Source organism: Saccopteryx bilineata, chromosome 8 (assembly GCF_036850765.1).
Source record: "Saccopteryx bilineata isolate mSacBil1 chromosome 8, mSacBil1_pri_phased_curated, whole genome shotgun sequence".
In the NCBI taxonomy this organism is placed as follows: Eukaryota; Metazoa; Chordata; class Mammalia; order Chiroptera; family Emballonuridae; genus Saccopteryx; species Saccopteryx bilineata.
Window position 1 is genome coordinate 52,605,865 of NC_089497.1, and position 24,494 is coordinate 52,630,358.

General features: G+C 37.7%; 1 protein-coding gene across 2 annotated transcripts in view; it reads left to right on the forward strand.

Annotated features, from left to right (window-relative positions):
* Window positions 1–24,494, forward strand: part of SEC22A (SEC22 homolog A, vesicle trafficking protein) — a 68,220-nt gene that overhangs the window by 19,719 nt on the left and 24,007 nt on the right. For both annotated transcript variants that reach the window (XR_010726859.1, XM_066241362.1), the window contains exons 3-5: window positions 7,525–7,688; window positions 8,827–9,021; window positions 22,857–22,972. Coding sequence is in view for 1 of the 2 variants with exons in the window: in XM_066241362.1 (XP_066097459.1) it covers window positions 7,525–7,688; window positions 8,827–9,021; window positions 22,857–22,972 (475 nt within the window). In the remaining variant the exon portion in view is untranslated. The remainder of the gene's footprint in view (window positions 1–7,524; window positions 7,689–8,826; window positions 9,022–22,856; window positions 22,973–24,494) is intronic.

The window sequence follows — 24,494 nt, forward strand, 5'->3', positions numbered from 1 at the left end:
CATCTTTGCTCCAATGGAGCCTTGGCTGCGGGAGGGGAAGAGAGAGAGAGGAAGGAGAGGGGGAGGGGTGGAGAAGCAGATGGGCGCCTCTCCTGTGTGCCCTGGCCAGAAATCGAACCCGGGACTCCTGCACGCCAGGCCGACGCTTTACCACTGAGCCAACCGGCCAGGGCCAGTTTACTGTTATAAATTGCTGTCATCACCTGACATATTGAATATTAATAAATAGTTTATTTAATAAGGTTAAAATTAGTGACTAAAGTGGGTCTTTATTCATGGCTTATTCATGATTTAGCTCTTCACCATTGGAGGGTAATTGAAAGTTGGCCACATAAGAGAAGAATAAGTTTGAAAATATGAAGTTTATGGTAGAATGCTGCCTGTGATACACACTCACTTTTATCTCCTTACTGTTCTGTTGATGGCAAAGTTTTGTTTTCACCTTGTTTCCTATAAGGCATATTTGGTTTAGATTTTTTTTAAAAATCCATAAGGTATACTCGCTTTCATAATGTCAAACTTTTTTATATTTAAAGGTCGAAGTGCTTTATTTTAGAGACTGGTACTCAGTGTGGAATGTTGGAAGGTTCTGTTTCAAAAACAGTATTTTTCTCATAGTTAACAATTTAACAGTAGATTAGGGATAGATGGCATGTCCTTCTGGAGAACTTCTCTTTGCCCAGGAAAGCTATTCACTGGCAGATGTGGCTACAAAGGATAAGCATATTTTCTATGCGTAATAGTACAGTTGCAGAGTGAAAATTGTATGTCATGCAAATATTAATTATTACTGTCTCAATTTATAAATATTTTGCTATGTATATTGTCAGTTAGCATGCTACAAAATGCAGTTTTCTTTTCTTATCTTTTTTTGTATATCATTGTTTTGAGTGCATTCCTAATACCATAATGTAAGTGCCTGACAGTCAGGCTCTTTGTCTTTGACATGAGTCTATAGAGTGGAATGCTAGACATCTGCTAGTTGCTCTGTTATTTGCTGTGAGGAAGATCATTGCTTTCACTAATTATTTAATTTGGTGCAGCAGGCCCAAAGTGTCCTAATAATGTCAGTGTTTAATTGGTGATATATAAAATATTTTTGACAATTCCTACATAAAATTAGCTACCAAAAAAAGTTTAACTTCTAAAATCACTTATTTATTTTGCTGGACTTTAGGAATCACCTAAGACAGGGGTCCCCAAACTATGGCCCGCGGGCCATATGCGGCCCCCTGAGGCCATTTATCCGGCCCCTGCCGCACTTCTGGAAGGGTACCTCTTTCATTGGTGGTCAGTGAGAGGAGCATAGTTCCCATTGAAATATTGGTCAGTTTGTTGATTTAAATTTACTTGTTCTTTATTTTAAACATTTGTTCCCGTTTTGTTTTTTTTACTTTAAAATAAGATATGTGCAGTGTGCATAGGAATTTGTTCATAGTTTTTTTTTATAGTTCGGCCCTCCAACGGTCTGAGGGACAGTGAACTGGCCCCCTGTGTAAAAAGTTTGGGGACCCCTCACCTAAGATATGGCCTGCTTGGATAGATGATAGAATTGGCTTTTTAACAAAGTGATTGAAAGGGATAATCTTCCTTATCTGGAGTTTGAACGCCTGCCAGCCTTATCTGTTCAAGACACATTTGATCCTGGAAGGCCCTGAAGAGGTTTCTAGTGTGTATGCTGTAGAGAGCAACCAAAGATAAAATGAGGTGGGATAAATTCCTTGGCCAGAGGAAAGGGAATGAGCTATAAAGACCAAAACCCCATTGGTTACCAAAGCCCCAAAATAGAAGGAAAATAAAAAAGAAAAAGGCAGTTAGAGCAAAGTAGGAATAAAACAATTTAAAAATTGTGGTCAAGGTAGAGAAAAGAGGACTTTTTCTTTTTTTGGTGAGGATTAGTAATGACTGATAAAAAAGAGAGCAGACATACCTGTTTGTTAGGCCTGTATAGCCATCTGGAGGTACTCGCTACAGAAGTAAGTAATTCTACATGGTCCCTGAGAACATCCCTCTCTTAAAGGAGGGATGTTGAAGGCTCACTGACCTGAACTTGAAAGCTTCTGGGAACACTGACTGGAAGAACAGGTGAACTTCTACTCTATTACGTCATTTAGTCAAATGTTTATTGAGCTTCTTTGTGTATTCATAGATATGCTGGACTGACCAATTATGCACGATATACTCAATAAATTATAGTGTATAAATGAATGAGTGAATGATGCCATCTTTGCACTGATTTATTCACTAATTTATTGAGCACTTAATTGTGCCCTTGACACAAAATATTGTAGGTGCTAAGAATATAGTAGTAAACCATATAGAAACAGTCTCTACTCTCATAGATCATATATTTTAATGAGAAAGACATTACAACAAATGCATACATATGTAATTACAAATTGGGTAGATTATATGGAGAGAAATAACAGTTTCTATGATACAATCATGGGGGTGGAATCAATTTAGATTGTATGCTCTAGGATAGACTTTAATTCTAAAAACTGAAGGATGAGTGGGAGTTAACCAGGTCAGAACTGGAGCATGGTAGAAGACAATTCATGAAGCTTCTCAAATTGGGAGTTGGAGGCTAGGAGTGGGTTGGTATCCTTGAGGATCTGAAACAAGACTAGTGTGACTACAGTGCAAAGAGGGAGGACTATAGGTGCATCAGATGAAGTGGAGATGGCAGGACCTCCCGAATATTCTTCTGATACAAGTTCCAAAATCCTCAAGTTGGGAGAAAAAATAGAGATTGATTTGTGGCTTGGAAAACTTTATTTAAAAAATGTTGGTGAGCCTGACCAGGTGGTGGCGCAGTGGATGGAGCATCAGACTGGGATTCGGAGGACCCAGGTTCAAGACCCTGAGGTCGCCAGCTTGAGTGCAGGCCCATCTGGTTTTAGCAGAGTTCACCAGCTTGGACCCAAGGTCGCTGGCTCAAGCAAGGGGTTACTTGGTTTGCTGTAGCCCCATGGTCAAGGCACATACGAGAAAGCAATCAATGAACAACTAAGATGTCGCAATGAAAAACTGATGATTGACGCTTCTCATCTCTCTCTGTTCCTGTCAGTCTGTCCCTCTCTCTGACTCTCTATCTTTGTAAGAAAAAAAAATGTTGGTGAACTAGGACATAAATGGTTTACGTGTTCCATAGGGAAGTTGGTGTGTTGTGGAATGAATGTGGCTGTGGAGTTAGAACTAAGTTTGTCCCAGCTCTGTTTCTTTTTTTTTTTTTTTTTTTTTCTTTTCATTTTTCTGAAGCTGGAAACAGGGAGAGACAGACAGACTCCCGCATGCGCCCGACCGGGATCCACCCGGCATGCCCACCATGGGGCGACACTCTGCCCACCAGGGGGCGATGCTCTGCCCATCCTGGGCGTTGCCATGTTGCGACCAGAGCCACTCTAGCGCCTGAGGCAGAGGCCAAGGAGCCATCCTCAGCGCCCGGGCCATCTTTGCTCCAGTGGAGCCTCGGCTGCGGGAGGGGAAGAGAGAGACAGAGAGGAAAGCGCGGCGGAGGGGTGGAAAAGCAAATGGGCACTTCTCCTGTGTGCCCTGGCCGGGAATCGAACCCGGGTCCTCCACACGCTAGGCCGACGCTCTACTGCTGAGCCAACCGGCCAGGGCCCAGCTCTGTTTCTTAATGGTGTGTGGCCTTGGGTAAATTACTAAGCCCCCCTGAGCTTTTTCATCTGTAAAATGAAGATAGCAATACCCCTTTATTAGGAGAATGAAATTAAACAACATATATAAAGCACTTAACAAAGGATTGCGTTCATACTAAGTGGTCTGTAAACTGTACCTGCCTGTTCCTATTACTACTACTTCTCTTCTTCCTCCTCAAGATAGAAGGACAATGACCAGATTATTGATAAAATGTGAGCTAAATGAACCTGATGGACAGGCTAAAGCATGAACAAACTGGCCTGTATGTAGTAACTTTAAACTATTTCAGCCTGCTGGTTGGCTTAGTGGATAGAGCGTTGGCCTGGCATATGGACCTTCTTGATTCAATTCCCTGTCAGGGCACATAAGAGAAGTGACCATCTGCTCCTCTCCCCCGTCTCTTCCTCTTCTTCTCCTACAGCCAGCGACTTGATTGGTTGAGCATTGACCCCGGGCACTGAGGATAGCTCGGTTGATCTGATAGCATCAGCCTCAGGTGCTAATAATAGCTTGGTTGATTTGAGCATTGGCCCCAGACAGGGTTGCCAGGTGGATCCTGGTTGGGGCACATGTGGGAGTCTGTCTCACTATCTCCCCTCCTCTCACTTAAAAACAAAAACAAAAATTCTATTTCGTATGGGTGGTCCTCAGAATGGTGGGAGCCTTTTGGTCTGTCCCAGTGAGAGCTGAAAAAGCAGAATTTTTTGATAACAAAGGTAAGTCAACTGAACACTGTGTACTTTTGGGAAACTGGCTTTACATTTCAAAGAAAGACAGCATTGTAAGGCTAAATTCATTGTGAAAAAATCATACTTTTATAGAACATTTTATAGCCTTTTCAAAGAGTATCATGCAATTATATTAAAATACAGACTTTGGAATAAAGACTCCCTGAGAATGCTAGCATGCAATCTTAAAAACGTAGCGTTTCCTTTGTTTCACATACAATTCCCTAGTTAAATTTAGTGCAGGCAAAGAAACCATTTGGAATAAACTGTCATGTAGGTGCCTGTAGTTCACTCTGTTATTAATATGGAAATATAGAAAGAACCATGCCCTAATAAAAAGAATGGAGTCCAAAAGCTTCAGTCATATGATTGAAGGATAATGAAATAACATCTAGCTAGCCACTTGGGAGGTCCTAGTGTGTGGAAGCCAATCACCAATGGTGTTCTATTCCAATTCAAATTATTGTCGGGTATATTTGAATGCTAATGACATGTCAGAATTTTGAAAGTGACAGTGAAGATTTTTTTGGAATGAGAAATATTACTTGGCAAAACATAATTTGGGTTTTAATTTAGTTATTAGTTTTTAAAAATATAGTATGTTATAGCTAAACTTTATTGACTGTGACTCATAAGAAGAGGTACATTTTATTTTGTGAACACTACCTATATACAGATAGGAAACTAAAACAAGTTTTATGAAACAATATGCATTCTAAGATTTTATTCTATTCTATTTTGATTTTAAGGAAAATGCTGTGTGTAATTCACTAAACTAATTTTATGACATAATGAGTCCCATCTTATAGTTTGAAAAATATTGCATCAAATGACCAGAAAGGTGGGACAAAAGTAGGTTTTTAGATGTTCATATAGAAAATAATACAATAATTAATAATAATATGAGAATAAACTCTGTTTTGTGTAATCACAACTGTTTTTGCCCACCCTGTATATTAAGTGGAACTTCAGAAAGGAATTCCATTTTTTTCCAGAAGGCTACGAGCAGCAGTTTCACCAGAAGTATATCCCACACTATTAGTAATTGATTAATTAATAGGTGCCAACCCCACATCATTTGGCTGCCTGGGATGGTCTTGAAAGAAAGAAATACGGAGGGAAAGAGGAAGGGAGGGAAGGAAGGAAGATACTTAGATATGCATAAACTCTTACTAAAAGAATATACAAGAAATTAATAAGTCTGTGAGGGACAGAGAACTGGGTATCTTTGGGCAGCAGTAGCAGTGGGGGTAGACACTTTTAAGTGCAGTGTTTTTCATTTTTATTCTTTTAAAATTTGAATCATGTGAATATATATATTCTAAATTAATAAACTCTGCTTCTACATTATTAAAGAAAAAAGGGGGGGAATTCCAATTATAGGTCAGAGTTTGACAGTAAAGATGGCTGTGATAGAATAGGAATTACAGCCTGTATGCTTTATTTGCTGCCCTTGATCTAGACTGGCTGTGTTGACAGTACTTTAAAGAAATGTTTAAGTGACTCATGAAGAAGGGTTAATTTGTGTCCCATGCTCCACTTATTATAGGGAGGTATATACTTCATTCTAGAAAGATTCCCCCCCCCAATAGAACATGGTTAAATAAATGTTTCAGTGCTTAACGTAGATTTTAGTTTTGAATTTTTAACTTTTTAGAAATATTATAATTTCAAACTTACAGAAAATTTGTAGAAAGAGGAAAAATACAAATACTACCTGTTGTCAGGTTTACCTTTTGTTAACATTTTACTTCATTTGCTTTATAGTTTTACCTACCTATTTATCTGCTTTATTTTTTTCTGAACCATTTGAGAGAAACTTACAAATAAGATGGTCCTTTACTCCTAACTACTTCAAAGTATATTTTCTACAATTAGGGATATTCTCTTAACTGTCGCATAGTTATTAGCTCTAGTAAATTTAATATCCATTTCATACTTTTTTCTAATCTGCCTGTTTTCCATTTTTGTCAGTTGACCCAGGAATGTCCTTTATAGCATTTACCTTCTCTCTACCAGGGGAACTAGATTAGGGTTAGATATTACATTTAGTTGTAGCTCTTTGATTAAGAAATCAAAGCCTTGATTTCTTTTATACAACATTGAGATTATTAAAATAGAATGTTGATTATTCTGATGTTCTTTATGATTAAATTCATATTTTGCGTTCTTGGCCAGAATACTATATAGCTGATATGTCTTTCTGAGGACATCTCATCTGGAGGTACAGGAAGTCCATCTGCCCTTCATAGTCATGTTAGGGTACTTGGTCAAGGTGGTGTCAAGTTTCTACTGTATAGTAGATATTTTTCCTTTGCAACCTATAAGCAATCCATGAGAAGACATTTTAAAACCATGCAAAATTTCCTGTTTCTCACCAAAAATTTCACCTAGATCTAATATCCAATGACTGTCCTTGGGTGGCCCAATCTTTATTACGTTGGTTGCAAAGTGCTGATTTTTCCAATCTTAGCACTACCTCCACAGTCACCAGTTGGCACTCAGCATTCTGCTCTAAGCAAGCAAGAGTCCTTTCCCCCAAACCCTTTTATTTAGTGTTGTTATGAACTCATAAATTTCTCTTTCTCCTATGGTTCATAATTCACTACTATGTGAAGTACAGGATTTGGTTCTGGGTTCACTGGATGACTTCAGGAGGTCAGTAACCACTCTGAAAATGTGATCTAAGTTCTGCATTGTGAACACATTTCTAGGGAGAATGTCCATAACTTCATCAGAATCTCTAGAGTTCTTGATTCAAACAGGATTAAGTTCCACTAGGTTGAAAGGTTAAGCATTTAGCTATCTGTAACCCTTACATATCTGTATATTCTTTTATATCCCCTGCCTTCTACCTCAAGAGATAAATAACTTACGTGTTAGAACTATAATGTGTGTTCCTCTGTAGGTATGTTCCTTTTTCTTTTTTTTTTTTTTTGTCTACTATTTTTAAACCACAACTGAAAACAGTATTATATTTTAGTTTCTTTAATTATTTTTTGCTGTAATATATAATATTAATATCTCCATTGCCACTATAGCAGCAGTTTATGGTGTAGCCAGTCTTATAAAGCAACAAATTACCTTGATTTGCTTTGAAATTTTAAAACCAATGTTTTTTACACTGTAGTTTTATTAGCTCTCTGGGCGTGAGCTACATGATGTTGTGCACTGAAAATTACCCAAATGTTCTGGCCTTCTCTTTCCTGGATGAGCTTCAGAAGGAGTTCATTACTACTTACAACGTGATGAAGACAAACACTGCTGTCAGACCATACTGTTTCATTGAATTTGGTAAGGGCCTGGATTTTTTTTTCCTTTTCATTGTCCTGTCTCCAGCCAGTCATAAGCAATTTCTTTTATTTAACATTGGGGGGAAGGCCGGGGAAGGGGAACAACTCAGAAAATTTCACTACCTTGCTTTTGATAGACTAATTTGACAATGGTCTATAAATTATGGCAATGTATTCATATAGATGCATATTAGAAAAAAATGTGTTTGAGCTGTGGAGGGGATTTTGATTATTGGTGCAGAGAATTAATCCCAGAGGATAGTTTCTCAATGAGAAATTTATAAGCCAGAGATCAGAATTTTGTGTTTATGTGATAATCTTTTATAGTCTGCTTAATGTTGGCAAACATTTGCTGGAAAGGACCATATAGTACATATTTTAGGCTTTAAGTACCATATGGTCTCTGTCACAATTACTCAGCCTTGCCATTATAGCTGGAAAGCAGCCATAGGCTATACAGAAATGAATGAATGTAGTTATATTCTAATAAAACTTTATTTACAAAAATAGCAATCAGCAGGCTAGATTTGGCGTATGGGCATTAGTTTGCTTGACTTCAGATGTACAAGAGAAAAAGTAGTAAACCAACTTATAAATAGTGTGATAAAATTGGAAGGTCATTTAGGAAATATCTTGTAAGATATTTCATTAAATTTATTTTTTAAAATATACATTCTAATGGTGGAAGCAATAAATAAGAAAACAGGTTGTAATAACATGCAGTTTAGAGTGTATGTTCTTGTGTAATTACAACTGATAAAGATACTATTTTATAAATTTGAATCCCTAAAAAATTAAGATTTTGGTTTAAAGATTAAAGCTATTATTGTTTTGTTGTAGAAGTTCAGAGTAATTCCTTGAAGTGAATATAATAGTAGTAATAGTTTCACAGTCACATAGTGTTAAGTCATTTATTTTTTAAATTATTAATTTCTACAGTATAATTTCTAGAGTGAGAAACTGAGAACTCCATGATATATTAACCATTAAACATAAATAATATTAGAACACTCCATGACAACTGAACAGTTTTGGGTAACAAACAGTTTATCTGTAAAATTTACTACCCATAAACCTCAAACTCTCAAATAATTTAATTAATAAATGACTGCAAAGAAATTTATTTTTATTTTACATAGATAACTTCATTCAGAGGACCAAGCAGCGATATAATAATCCCAGGTCTCTTTCAACAAAGATAAATCTTTCTGACATGCAGATGGAAATCAAGCTGAGACCCCCTTATCAAATTTCCATGTGTGAACTGGGGTCAGCCAATGGAGTCACACCTGCATTTTCTGTTGACTATAAAGGTGCTGGTAAGATTTCTTCTGGTGAGTTCTGGATCTGTTATATATTTTTTTTCTTCTTTTCCAAGTGAGAGGAGGGGAGATAGACTCCCGTATGTGCCTCTACCAGGATCCACCTGGCAACCACCATCTGGTGCCATCCTCACAACCAAGCTATTTTTAACTCCTGAGGTAGAGGCTCCATGAAGCCATCCTCAGTGCTTGGGGCCAATGCAGTCAAACCAATCAAGCCATGGCTGTGGGAGCAGAAGAGAGTGAGAGAGCGACGGGAGGAGGAGGAAGGGAGAAGCAGATGTGTGCCCTGACCAGGAATTGAACCCAGGACATCCACATGCCAGGCTGATGCTCTACCAATGAGTCAACCAGCCAGGGCCTCAGTTATTTTTTTAAAAGAATATTGTGTAAGAACTTAGGAATTCTTGAAAATGGATTACTTTATTTTAGTATTTTAAAGCAAGTATATGAGAGAATGTAGAAGTTCAAAGTAATCCTTTCTCTTTGTGGTTTATGTAGTAATCTACCAGACCTGTGACTAAGCAGGAAAATACTTTAAATAGCAATCTCAGAGGAACTGTTTGGTAGGGAAACATTTAAGGTTTCTTTGTAAACATATGTTTCTGGAAATGAATAGTAGTTTATTTGTGAAATATGTTTATAGGCATGTAAAATACTTGACATTATATCAAAATGGCTGGCTATATTTAAGGCCAGGGTTTTTGACTGCCACAGAAAATTTGATCATCTATTCACACCTCTCCTCCCAAAAAAGGAATATAGTTTTGTAATTTGAAAACTTAAGCTTAAAAGTAGAAGCCTCATTATTTTTAAGATAGCATAGGCCATAAGTTGAATTGCTTGTTTAAAAAATTCTTCCTTATATTTGAGCTAAAGTCTGTTTCCTATAATGTCTGTTTGTCTGTTCTATGGTCTCTACCTTCCTCTCTTCAGCACTTCAGAATTTTGAAGTCAGCAACACTGTGTCCTCTCTGTCCTATTAGTCCTGTTAGCTTCGTATAAAATATCCTCAGTACCCTTAGCCTTTTGGTCTATGGCATTTTGAAACCCTCCCTATCCTGGAAGCTTTATATACCTTTTATTTGTTAGTATTCTTCAAATATGGCATTTAGGACTGAACTTAACACTTCATATTTGATTTAATACAAATTATGGAAGGAAAACAGAAACAGATTTCAATAAAATAATCCAGCCAGTCAGGAACCAACTAAACAAGCAAATAAGAATAACAAGTGCTGGGGGAGAGGAAGTTGATGAGTACCCAGAGTTGTTACAGTATGTTATCTAAAATGTCCAGTTTCCAACAAAAAATTACAGTACATGCAGAGGAAAATTATAATACATACACTAGGGCAGTGGTCGGCAAACTCATTAGTCAACAGAGCCAGATAACAGTACAATGATTAAAATTTCTTTTGAGAGCCAAATTTTTTAAACTATGTAGGTAGGTACATTCCTTATTGAGGTAACACCCGCATGTGGTATTTTGTGGAAGAGCCACACTCAAGGGGTCAAAGAGCTGCATGTGGCTCATGAGCCACGGTTTGCCGACCACTGACCTAGGGGGAAAATCAGGCAATAGAAACTTCCTACAACAATGACCAGCTGTCAGATTTAACAGACAAAGTCTCTAAAGAAACCATTATAATTCTTTTCAAAAAAACTAAAGGAAACCATAATTTAAAAATTGAGGAAGATATGACAACGAGGTTTCATCAAATAGAGAATATAGACAAAGAGAAATTATAAAGAAAAAACCAAATGGAAATTCTGGAATTGAAAAATACAGGTGAAATGAAAAATTCACTAGTGGGGCTCAGTAGAAAATTTGAACTGGCCAAAGAAAGAGTTAGCAAACTCGAAGATAGCTCAATAGAGATTATGCTTCAAAGAACAGAGGAAAAAAAGAATGAAGAACAGAACCTCAGAAAAATATGGGACACTATTAAGCAGACTAACATATGCATGATGGGATAACCAGGAAGAAGAGAAGAGAAAGAAGCAGAAGAAGTAATTGAAGAAATAATGGCTGAAAAGCTCTCAGATTTACTCAAAAACATTAATGTACCAGTACTTCTTCAGGAAGCTCATTTAACTCTAAATAGGATATATGCAAGAGACTTACAAATAGATGAATCATACTAAAATGCTGAAAGACGAAAACAAGGAGAAACTCTTGAGAGCAGCAAGGGAAAAACAACCCACCACTTACAAGAGAGCCCCCAAAAGATTAACCCTTTGAGTAGTGAGTTTTTTTCATGCTCACTGATCCCCAGGAGTGAGTCTTTTTTCAAAAAATAAAATTAGTTCCAGTTACAGTTTTATTAACTTAAAATCATGTTTGATAACCAATTTATGGAAACAAGAAGAACATACATTTGCCTTTTTTTAATGTTGCCTTACACATTTTTAAAATAAAAATTTTTGTTACGATTGTACTCTGGATGGTCAGGAGGCATGACGATGTGCATGAATGTTCATACTCCTCAAAGGATTAACAAGTGACTTCTCAACAAAAACCAATGAAGACTTAAAAGTAGTAGGATAATGTGTTCAGAATACTCAAAAGGAAAAAAAACCCTGATAACCAAGAATCCTGTATCTTTCAAAACTGAACCTGAAATAAATACATTTGCAGGTAAGCAGAAGATGAGAGAATTTGTTGCTGGCAGACTTCTCTACAAGAAATACTAAAGGAAGTTTTTCAGGTTGAAAGCAAGAGGCACAGACAATCATTTGAATCCCCCCCCCCCAAGAAAAATCAAAGAGCAATGGTAAAGGTAATTATAAAAGGTAGTAAAAGTGCATTTTTCTTTTAAAAGGCAATTGTATAAGATAATGTACATATTGTTTGGACCTATAACATACAGAAATGAAATATATTTTCTAATAGCACACAGGAGGTGGATGGGAGCAAAGCTGCACTGGGCAAAGGAAGTATTCCAGGTGGTAATTTTAATTTGAATTCACAGGAACAAATAAGAAAACCAGAAATGATAAGAATATTAACAAACCTATAAAATATAGTTGTCCTTTCTTCTCTTAGCTTTTTTTAAAAGACAGAATATTATATAAAGTAATAATTATAACAATGTATTTTGGGTTTGTAATATTTATAAATGTAACATTTGTAACAATAATGCTGTAAAAGGGAGAGCAAGCCATTTCAACTATATAGGAATAATGTTTCTGTAGTTTACTGGATGGAATTAAGTTGGTATAAATCTGAAGCTGTTTCTGGTAAGTTAAGATGTATATGTTGAGGCCTGTAGCAGCCACTAAGCAGATAACTCAAAATATGGTAAAAAAAAAAAATAAAGAAATTGCTGCAGTTTTTAACTTAATGCAATGATAATACAGGGGGAATAGAGCAAAAAAGGGCATGCGGCATGTAGAAATAAGCAAAGTGGCAGCTATAAATCCATTATAGCAATAATATTATATATGTGAATGGATTTACAAAATGGAATGGATGAAACATTCCAATCCAAAGTCAGATGGTAAGAGTGGATTAAACTCAAAACAAAATTCAAAGATACAATTATATTGAAAGCAAAAGGAAGGAAAGTGATGCAGGATAATGTAAAAAGCACCAAAAAGAGGGCTGAAGTAGCTATTCTGATAACAGACAAAATGGACTTGAAGACAAAAATTGCTACTAGAGACAAAGAAAGACATTTTATTGTGATAAAAGAGTCAGTGCCTTAAAGTGTAACAACTGTAAGTACATGCACATTTAATATTAGACCTCACAGGGTCACTGATCCTGAGGCTTGATTCTGGGTTCCAACTTGACCTCAAGGTCACTGGTTCAAGCCCTGATCAGGGCTTGATCTCCAGTGCACCAACTCAGCCCCTGAAGGTGCCAGTTCAAGCCCTGCTCAGGGCACAAATGAGAAACAGTCAATGGCACAACTAAATAGAACAATGAGTTGATGCTTCTGTTTCTTTCTCTCTCTTCCTCTCCTCTCTCTCTAAACAACAAAAACCCCCTCAAAACACATGAAGCAAAACTGCCAGAAATGAAAGAAAAAAATAGATGATTAAATAGAAATAGTTGATGTCAAATACCCATCCTTAGAATTGCCCTGGCCGGCTGGCTCAGTGGTAGAGCATCGGCCTGGTGTGCAGAAGTCCTGGGTTCGATTCCCGGCCAGGGCACACAGGAGAAGCGCCCATCTGCTTCTCCACCCCTCCCCCTCTCCTTCCTCTCTGTCTCTCTTCCCCTCCCGCAGCGAGGCTCCATTGGAACAAAGATGGCCCGGGTGCTGGGGATGGCTCCTTGGCCTCTGCCCCAGGCGCTAGAGTGGCTCTGGTCACAACAGAGCGACACCCCGGAGGGGCAGAGCATCATCCCCTGGTGGGCAGAGCGTCGCCCCCTGGTGGGCGTGCTGGGTGGATCCCGGTCGGGCGCATGCGGGAGTCTGTCTGACTGTCTCTCCCTGTTTCCAGCTTCAGAAAAATTAAAAAAAAAAAAAAATGGTTAGAATTAAGCAGAAGATAAACAAGGAAATAGAAGGTTTAAATAGCAACATAAATTAACAAACCTCTATAGAACACTCCCAACAATAAAAATACATTCACATTCTTCAGAAGTATAAACGGAACATTCTCCAGAATAAACCTTATGCTAAGCTATGAAAAAAACTTCATAAATTTAATAGGATAGAAATAATACAAAGTAAGTTTTATAACCACAATTGAATGAAATGAGAAATTAATAACAAAGAAATTTGGGAAACTCACAAATATGTGGAAATTAAATAATATAATTCTAAGTAATGAATGAGTTGAAGAAATCAAAAGGGAAATTTGTATTTTGAGATGAATGAAAATGGAGACACAGCCTATCAAAATTTATGAAAAACAACTAAAGCTGTGCTTAGGAAAATTCATAGCTATAAATAGCTCTTTTATTTTTTTATTTTACTTTTTTACAGAGACAGAGAAAGAGTCAGAGAGAGGGATAGACAGGGACAGACAGACAGGAATGGAGAGATGAGAGGCATCACTCATTAGTTTTTCCTTGCGCATTGCAACACCTTAATTGTTCATTGATTGCTCTCCCATACGTGCCTTGACTGCGGGCCTTCAGCAGACCGAGTGATCCCTTGCTGGAGCCAGCGACCTTGAGCTCAAGCTGGTGAGCTTTTGCTCAAACCAGATGAGCCCTTGCTCAAGCTGGCGACCTCGGGGTCTCGAACTGGGGTCTGCATCCCAGTCCGACGCTCTATCCACTGCGCCACCACCCAGTCAGGCTATAAATAGCTCTTTTAAAAAATAAGAAAAATCTCAAATAATTTAACCTTCCATATAAAGACACTGGGGAAAGAAAAGCAAATTGAACCTAAAGCAAGAAGAAAGGAAATAAAGATTAAAGCAGAAATAAATGAAAATGAAATATAAAATAGAAAAACATTAGAGAAAAGCCAGTGAAACCAAAAGCTGATTCTTTGACTACATGGTTTTGGTTTAATGATAGACATATAGTTCAACAGTATAGATGTGAGGCTACAGAAATAAATCTTTGCATTATGGTCAATATATTTTTAACAAGAATACCAAGACAACAGTGAAAGAATAGTCTTTCAACAAATGATGCTGGGACAAGTGGATATTCATATACAAAAGAATGAAGTTGAGCTCCCACTCACAAACTAAAAACTAACTCAAAGTGGATCAAAGACCTAAATTTAACAGCTAAAACTATAAAACTCCTAGAAGAAAAGAAGGTGTTGACTTTGTATTAGGCAGTGGTTTTTTAGATTTGACACCAAGAGCACAGTGAAAAAGGAAAAATAGAGAAGGTGGAATACATCAAAATTAAAACTCTTTGTTCTTCAAGACACTATCAAGAAATTAAGACAAATGCACAGACACAAAATATTTGTAAATCATGTATACATGATATATCCAGAATATATAACAATTCAACAATAAAAAGACAATAATCCAATTTTAAAATGGGAAAAGGATTTGAATAGACATTTATACTAAGAAAATGTACAGTTGGCTAATTAGTACATGAAAAGGTGCTCAACATTATTAGTCATTAGTGAAATGAAAAAAAAAGATAAGGAGATACTACTTTACACCCACTAAGATGACTAAAATAAAAAAGACAGTAAGAAGTGTTAGCAAGGGTATGGAGAAATTAGAACCCTCATATGGTGTTGGTGGGGTTGTAAAATAATACACCTGCTTTGAACAATAGTATGGCATTCTTTGAAAAGCTAAACATGGAGTTACTGTATGACTTAGCAGTTCTCCTAAGTACATAACTCAGAAAACTAAAAGTGTATATCTAAACAAAAATGTGTACATAATGTTCATAGCAGCAGCATTCATAGCAACTGAAAAGTAGAAACAACCCAAATGTCCATCAACTGATAAATGAATAAACAACATATGGTATATCCATGCAATGGAATAGTATTATTAAGCAATAAAAATGAATGAAATATTGACACATGGTACTATGTTTATGAACCTTAAAAACATTGTGCTATGTGAGAGAAGCCAGATAGAAAAGGACACATATTTAAATTTTCATTTATACAAAGTGTCCAGAATAGGCAAATTCATAGATGCAAAGAATTGATTAGTGTTTGATAGGAGCTGAAGGAATAGAGGGAAATAGGCAGTGACTACTTCTAGTGGTCATCAGGTTTCTTTTTGAGGTGATGAAAATGTGGAATTAGATAATTATGATGGTTCAAAACTGTAAATATAAAATTTTCTGCATTATACACTTTAAAAGGTGAATTTTATTCTATGTGGATTATATTTCAGTTTTTAAATCACTTATAAGCAAGGGGTTATTACTTTGAAGACTTCTACTAATAGTAGTGATGGAGTAGTTAATTCAGACCAATAGTTCCACTAAATACATGTAGAAAAGCCAAGTGGAATGTACATATTCTGTAGAATGTACAGGTCTAATATATAATGTAGAAATTAAATTATAATCTTCCTGAAGTCTTTGGTGATACAACAAGATAACTGAGAATTAATGGGATACAGAGGGAGGTGGACGCCCAGGGAGTTGAGCCCAATGTTTGGAGCAACTTTTGGGCTTATACTACATCTGGAGGGAATGCTGACAGCCTTTCAAGACTAGGGAGACAGGGATTATAGAACAAGGCCCACCAAGGTGGTGAACCTTATGAGCGCTGCCATCCCCACCTTTGGGTTAGGACCTCGGGTGTCTGTCCTCTAGGAATGTGGGTAGGCAGGAGTATGGAGCAGACAGGCTTCTATTGGGACTGCAGCCTAGCTTTGAATCATAGTGGTCTCTAAAATTGGATTGAGCTAATTCCACCGTGCTATGCTCCAAAAATCTTGACAGAAGCAAATATCTCTCCAAGAAGAAATGGTCTCATAAACTTCAAATTATGTCTGCAACAAGATTTTGAAAATAGAATCTTTGGCAAACAATCATACATAACCAGGCACCTGAAGAGATTAAATAAACTACATGAATGCCAACCATCAGAATCTCTCTCCTTCCTCTCTTCCCTTTCTTTCTTATTTCCTGTCCTTGTCTTCCTCTCTTCTCCTTTTTTCTTTATCTCCCCCTCCCCTCCCCTCCCCTCCCCTCCCCTCCCCTCCCCTCCCCTCCCCTCCCCTCCCCTCCCCTCCCCTCCCCTCCCCTCCCCTCCCCTCCCCTCCCCTCCCCTCCCCTCCCCTCCCCTCCCCCTCCCTTCTTCTCCCCTCTCTTTTCCTCTTTTCCTTTTCCTCTTTTCCTCTTCTTTCTTTTTTAAAACCATGGAAGCCAGTGGACAACTTAATGATATTCTCAATGATATTTTCTAAAGTATAAAAGAAAGTAACTGAAAATGTAGAATTCTCTGCTTAACAAAAATATCCTGAAAGAATGAAGTGGCAAGAGTAGATATCCTTGTGTTGTTCCTGATTCTGATTTTAGCAGGGGAAGCATTCATTCTTTCAGAGTTAAATATGATGTTAACAAGCCTGACCAGGTGGTGACGCAGTGGATAAAGTGTCGTCATGGGATGCTGAGGACCCAGGTTCGAAACCAGCTTGAGGGTGGGCTCAACCAGCTTGAGCACGGGGTCGCTGGCTTGAGTGTGGGATTATAGACATGACCCCATGGTTGCTGGCTTGAGCAAGGGCTCACTGGCTCTGCTGGAGCCCTCCAGTCAAGGCACATATGAGAAAGTAATCAATGAACAGCTAAGGTGCTGCAACTATTAGTTGATGCTTCTCATCTCTCTCCCTTCCTGTCTCTCTCTCTCTTTCTCTCAAAAAAAAAAAAAAATACACCAAAAACATTAATTAGGGTTTCTCTAAATGCTTTTTTGTCAGGTTGAGAAAATTCCCTTATATTCCGATTGATGAGTAGTTTTTATAATGAATGTAAATTGTATTCTGTCAAATACTTTTTCTGCATTTATTGAGATAATTGAATGATTTTTCTTTTTAAAAGCTTTGTGGTGAATTACTTTGATTGCTTTTCAAATATTAAACCAACCTTACAATTCTGTGATAAACCCCTGTTCGTCATGATGTATTATCCTTTTTATATATTGTCAGATTCAATTTACTAAGATTTTAAGATATTTTCTATCTGTGTTTATGAGGGAATTGAGTTGTAGTTTTCCTTTTTTTGTAATATTTTTTACTAGTTTTTCTCTCAGAATAAAGTTGGCTTCATTGAATAAACTGGGCAGTGTTACTGCTTTTTTAATTTGGGGGAAATGTTTCTATAGAATTTTTTTATTCTTTAAATAGTACATTGAAGACTTTCAAGCCTTCAGTTTCCTTTGTGGGAAGGTTTTTTAACTACGGATCAATCTCTTTGATGGCTGTAGGGTTATTCATATTATCTGTTTTTTCTTGAGTGAGTTTTAGTAGTTTCTTTTATTTTAAGAAACCTAGAGAATTTGTCCATTTCACCTAAGTTATTTAATTTTTGGCATAAAGTCAATATTTCCATATCCGTTTAATGTTTGTAGAATTGTAGTGATGTCACCATTCTCATCTTGGTGATTCTTTGTCTCTTGCATTTTTCTCTTGACCAGACTTATGAGAGTTTATAATTTTGATTTTCTCAAAGAACTAGCTTTTCCTTTGTCTTTTTATTGTTTTGTTTTCTGTTCTATTGATTTATGTTCTGATCTTTATTCTTATTGTCTGCTTACTTAGGGTTTAATTTGCTCTTTTGTTTCTAGATACTTAAGATACAATTTGAGGTCATTTATTTGAGAACTTATTTTCTAATGCAGATATTTAGTACCATATCCCTCCTTTTAAATACTGCTTTAGCTACATTTAATAAATTTTAATATATTATATTTCTTATTTTGTTCAAAATGCCTTTTTTTTTTTACTCTTTTGGGTGAGAGGAGGGGAGATAGTGAGGCAGACTCCTGCATGTGCCCTGACTGGGATCCACCTGGCAACCCCCATCTGGGGCTGATGCTCGAGTACTGTGCTATTTTTATCACCTGAGGCTGATGCGCTCAGACCAACTGAGCTATTCTTAGCACCTGGGGTTGATGCTTGAACCAGTCAAGCCACTGGCTGCAGGAAGAAGGAGAGAAGGGGGAGGGAGAAGGGGAGAGAAGCAGATGGTTGCTTCTCCTGTGTGCCATGACTGGGAATCAAACCTGGGATATCCATATGCTGGGCTGACTCTCTGTCCACTGAACCACTGGCCAGGGCCTCAAAATGCTTTTTTTTTTTTTTTTTTAATTTTTTATTTATTTATTCATTTTTAGAGAGGAGAGAGACAGAGAGGGAGAGAGAGGAGAGAGAGACAGAGAGAAGGGGGGAGGAGCTGGAAGCATCAACTCCCATATGTGCCTTGACCAGGCAAGCCCAGGGTTTCGAACCGGCGACCTCAGCATTTCCAGGTCGACGCTTTATCCACTGCGCCACCACAGGTCAGGCCAAAAATGCTTTTTATTTTTGATTTCTTTTTTGATCCATAGTTTGTTTAGAAATATATTAAATAGTTCTAAATATTTAGAGATTTTTCAAATCTCTTTCTGTTACTGATTTCTGATTTAATTTCATTGTGGCCAGATGCCAAATTTTGTATGACTTTAATTCTTCTACATTCATTGAGATATGTTTTATTCCCCTGGAATATGATCTATGCTTAGTCATTTTTCTGCATTCACTTGAAAAGAACATGTATTCTGTTGTTCGATAGAGTGTTCTGTAAATGTCTTCTAGATCAAGTTGCTTGATATTGTTCAAGTCACCTTTTATAACCTTTATGATTTTTTGTTTACTATAAATTATTGAGAGAGGGATATTGAAATCTCTGACTATATTTGTGAATTTGTATCTTTTTCCTGTTAGATCTATCATTTGTTAATGTATTTTAAAGCTTGTTATTAAGTGGTACATAAATATTTAGAACTTTTTTTTTGTTCTCTTGGTGCATGGGCTCCTTTGTCACTTTGAAATGACCTTTTTTATACTTAGGAATATTCACCATTGTTTATTTGCCCATAATTTTTAGCCTCATATTTCAGACTATTAATTTGCTTTAATCTCTTTTCTGACCTTTTTCCTCCTCTTCTTCATAATCATCTGTTTGAGTCAGACAAAACTACTAACAATGCCCAGTAGCCAAGTGGTTAGGAGCGTGAGTTACTGAGTCAGGTTGCCAGGATTTAAATCTTGGTTCGTTTACTTACTTTGGGAAAATTATTTAATCTACCTAAACCTTACTTTTCTGTCTGGAAAAGAAAAAACAACAACAGGATAATTATAGTGTCTACTTCACTGGGTTCTTGGAAGGATAAAATGAGATTGTATATATAAAGCACTTGGTGCCGGACACCTTGCCTGTCACGTTGAGAGTAGCCACTGTGAGTAGGAGCAACAGAGGTGGCGGCAGCAGCAGCAGTAGATGCTGTTATTTGCTTCTCTCATTTCCATTTTCATGCTCATGTTCTATTCTTTGCATGGAATGCAGTTCTCATTTGTACCTGTCTGAATTTTATCCGTCTTCAAAGATCTTCATTATTTCTCCACCATTCCTGTGTCACCACCTTCCCCCTAGTTATCTTTGCTCCTCAGAATTCCTTAACTCTTTTAGTTTAGAATACTTATTACTTTCATATGCTTATCTGTCCACTTTTTTTTAAAAGATGAGAAGTGCCTTGAGGGCAGGTGTGTAATTTGTTTTTCATACTGTCTAAAGCACAGCATCTTACACAGAATTGTGCCCAAAAGTATTTGCTGAATAAATATATTAATTCACTATAATCAGTAATATCCCTTTGGTTCCAAGGGGGTTTATTCTTGCTTCTTTAGGAACTTTTATAAACTCTTTATTAATCATTGTTACATTTTGAGAAAAAATTAATTTTGTTACAAAAATGCCACTATTGGGCCCAAGGAGACTAATTAAAGAAAAGGCATTGTAGCAGAAGACAGTATTAGCAAAATAAAACAAAAGCTGACCAAGTGACAATGGTTTAGATTCAGCAAATTTTTTCCCTACATTGTCTCTTATTTGTTGCTATTCCTAGTGACCATCATGGTGCCAGATTGAACTGTGAAGTATTTGTGAATAACAATGGACCTAAAATCTGTTTCACTGAAGAAGAAAAAAAAAACATAATATATTAAAATGTGATTTAATATCATTCAGTTTGTTAAAACTGAGAAATTGTCCTTAAGGAGTGTCACCCTCGCCCTCATATTGTATGCAGATGGAGTTTTCTCTGGATAACCATTCCCACAACTCTTGGGAAGGGGGCAGAATGGGAGGGAATGTCCTTCTGAGAATTTCTTTCCCACAGTGCTTTGGTACAGCTCAGCTCCAGCCTGTCCTTCAGCATAATGCATGCCTTGTCCTTGTTAAAGGAGGCTTGTCATTTGCTTTCATGCCTTTAAAAATATTTCTGGTCATTTTGAAATAATTTATAAATGGTATATTATTATTACATAGAGAGTACTCCAAGGTCAAGAGACAAGTGTTAGGAACTTAAATATTTAATTTATATAGGAATATTATTTATTTCTTAAATAAATATTGATCAACACATTAAAATGGTAATGTTTTCCCATTCAAGAATGGCTATACCTTACTTGACCATGAAAGGCTAAGGTGTTTTAGTTCTAATACAGAATATTATTTGGATTTTTGGTAAGGTAAAGTTGTTTTCTATACTTCAAGAAGTGTGATTTATATAATCCTAGTCAGTTATCAGGTGGTTTTATGCTTGAGGCCCATATTGAGGATTCCTTTTTTTTATTAGAGTTCAGTTTTCCCTTATTACTGAGGAGTTGGAGGAGGGGCTGTGGGAAGGGAAGGAAGAGGGATGCAAAAAATGACTAATTGGAAGACCAGTTGAATAGATTTTTAAATTGTGAGTTTTTTTCTCCACTGACATAAAACTTGGTATCAGCACTTTACAAAGGCATTTAATTTGTTTTTATATCAAAATCTCAAGGAAATTGAGAGACCAGAAGAAATTGAAGAAAATATTATCCCATATTAGCATTTTCTGATGAACTTGAGGAATAAATGCTTTTTTATGATATGTGTTTTGTATTTTTATGAACTGTTTAAGTAAGCTTTTCTGCGGAAATGGCTGAATATAAGTCACAAAGATTTAAGCGCTTCCTTGTATCAGTGTTCCACCTCATTAACTTCTTTGTTAGGGCTTTTACACTTGAGTGATTTAAATAAAATGATCTAAATCTAGTTCTGTTGTCTTCTTTTTCCATCTGTCTCCTTTTTGAAGTCTATATGGTTATATACTTAGTTCTGTGTGTTCACTTAGATTCTGTTGTTAATTCTGTTAAATGCAAGATGATGATAAAGGGAAGCTGTTTCATAAGAAAGTGTCTCACGCTGCTGATGTCCTGACAGACAAGGCGATGTGTTTATAAAGATACACTGGCCACTTCTTCAACCAGTGTTCTGTTATTTGTATCTTAGTAGTCTTCAGAGACCAGGAACTTCAGAGCTGTAAGACTCCATTTATTGTGCTGTTCAGATTGGTGACTGCAACCGACCCTTGAACAATACAGTGAGCCGACCCTCATGCTGCCAGAAATCCATGTATAACTTTTGACTCCCCCCAAAATTTAGCTACTACTAAGCCTACTTTTGACAGGAAACCTTGCCGGAATCATAAACAGTAGATGAACACATATTTTGTATGTTATACTGTATTCTTACAATAAAGTAAGGTAGAGAAAAATGTTACTCAGTATATTTTAAGGGAGAGAAAATACATTTGAAATACTCGATGTATTTATTGAAAAATATTCACATGTAAGTGGACCTGTGCAATTCAAATCTATCGTTGTTCAAGGGTCAACTGTATAGATGAGCTTTCATCTACATCCTCTAGTATTTATAGCCCTGGAACCCAAGTAAGGGAGAGCTTTGCTTATGAGCTAGCTATATTTGTCCTTTAAAATGTTTCCTAAGCATTTTCTGGAAAAGTAGGAATTATGCAATGAATTTCCAAGCAAAGTCACCTTTGCAAATATTTGCAACTGCTTGCAAATTGTAGACATATGTAGGCAGTAAGGTTTTTTCTTCCTGATTTACTGCCAGGTGGGAGCACTCCTGAGCAGCCTAGATCCCAAATGCAAATTAGCTGTCTTCGTTAAAAAAGTTGAGAAAAATAAGTTAAAATGGGTTCAGGGGAATGAGGTTGTCAGATTGCTAGACATTTTGCAGTTAAAAAATATGTACTTACTAAGATATATTGTTAGATAATTTCATGCAGATTAATATGCGTTTGGCCATTTAAATTGAGCAATGAATTTCATTTTACATGAGTTTAAGTATTGACATGAGATATTGATGTTCATTCCTAACCATTTCTTTTGTTTCCCAGCTCACCAGCGACTGGAACCAGCAACGCTGTCAGGGGTTGTGGCATTTATCCTTAGTCTTTTATGTGGAGCTCTGAATTTAATTCGAGGTTTTCATGCCATAGAAAGTCTCCTGCAGGTACTGTGCTATTTTTACTATTTCAGGTGACTGTGTCTATTGATTCTGATTGTTACAGAATTGATTGATTTGAGTATTGGTACAATTTATATTGTATCCTCAGATTTTGTCTTCTTTATACCTGCCTTTGTCTCCCTTTCCTCTGAAAACACTAATTTCAAAACACACACACACACACACACACACAAATGCACTGATTTCTAGTTGACCTTTTTGTCTCGATTAGCACATATTTATTATCTACTCTTCAGGGGGCACTATTTATGGGTATCTGGAGACATTAAGATATGTGTGACATGGGCCCTGCAGCCTCAGAGCCTAGAGTTGAATTAAAGAGGCAAAGAAGGCCCTCGCTGGTTGGCTCAGCGGTAGAGCATCTGCCTGGCGTGTGGAAGTCCCAGTTCGATTTCTGGTCAGGGCGCACAGGAGAGGCGCCCATCTGCTTCTCTACCCTTCCCCCTCTCCTTCCTCTCTCTCTCTTCCCCTCCCACAGCCAAGGCTCCATTGGAGCAGGGTTGGCCCGAGCACTGAGGATGGCTCCATGGCCTCTGCCTCAGGTGCTAGAATGGCTCCGGCTGCAACAGAGCAACGCCCCAGATGGGCAGAGCATCGCCCCCTGGTGGGCATGTCAGGTGGATTTCGGTCGGGCGCATGCAGGAATCTGTTTGCCTCCCTGCTTCTAACTTCGGAAAAATACAAAAAATAAATAAAAAAGAGGCAAAGAAGCCCACAAATAATTGCTAAGTGCCAAGGACACAGAGAGCAGAAGAGGGAAGACAGGAGAAGGGGGCTTTGCGGAAGAGGGGTGAGCTGGACTTGGAGGGACCTGAGTAGACAGGAGTGGAAGAAAGATGGGGGCATTCGTGGGCAGGTCTTTGTCCTACCTGTGTGTATTCCTACTTAGTTACCTGCTCTTTTTCCTTTTATGTCATGCCTACCTGTGAAACCACTGACTTTCTCAGATACTGCCAATGATTTTGTTTTTCTTTTCTTTTTTTTTTTTTTTGTATTTTTCTGAAGCTGGAAACGGGAAGAGTCAGTCAGACAGACTCCCGCATGCGCCCGACCAGGATCCACCCGGCACGCCCACCAGGGGCGACGCTCTGCCCACCAGGGGGTGATGCTCTGCCCCTCCAGGGCGTCGCTCTGCTGTGACCAGAGCCACTCCAGCGCCTGGGGCAGAGGCCAAGGAGCCATCCCCAGCGCCCGGGCCATCTTTGCTCCAATGGAGCCTTGGCTGCGGGAGGGAAGAGAGAGACAGAGAGGAAGGAGGGGGTGGGGGTGGAGAAGCAAATGGGCGCTTCTCCTATGTGCCCTGGCCGGGAATCGAACCTGGGTCCCCCGCACGCCAGGCCGATGCACTACCGCTGAGCCAACCGGCCAGGGCCTGATTTTGTTTTTCTGGTAGAGTTTCTTTCAGAGAATGTGGCTACCAGAGTATATTAACTTTTTCTCTTATTCCTTTTGTAAACTTTTTGAAACTTTACATTTAGCACATTTCACAGTGTACGACTTTCCTTTC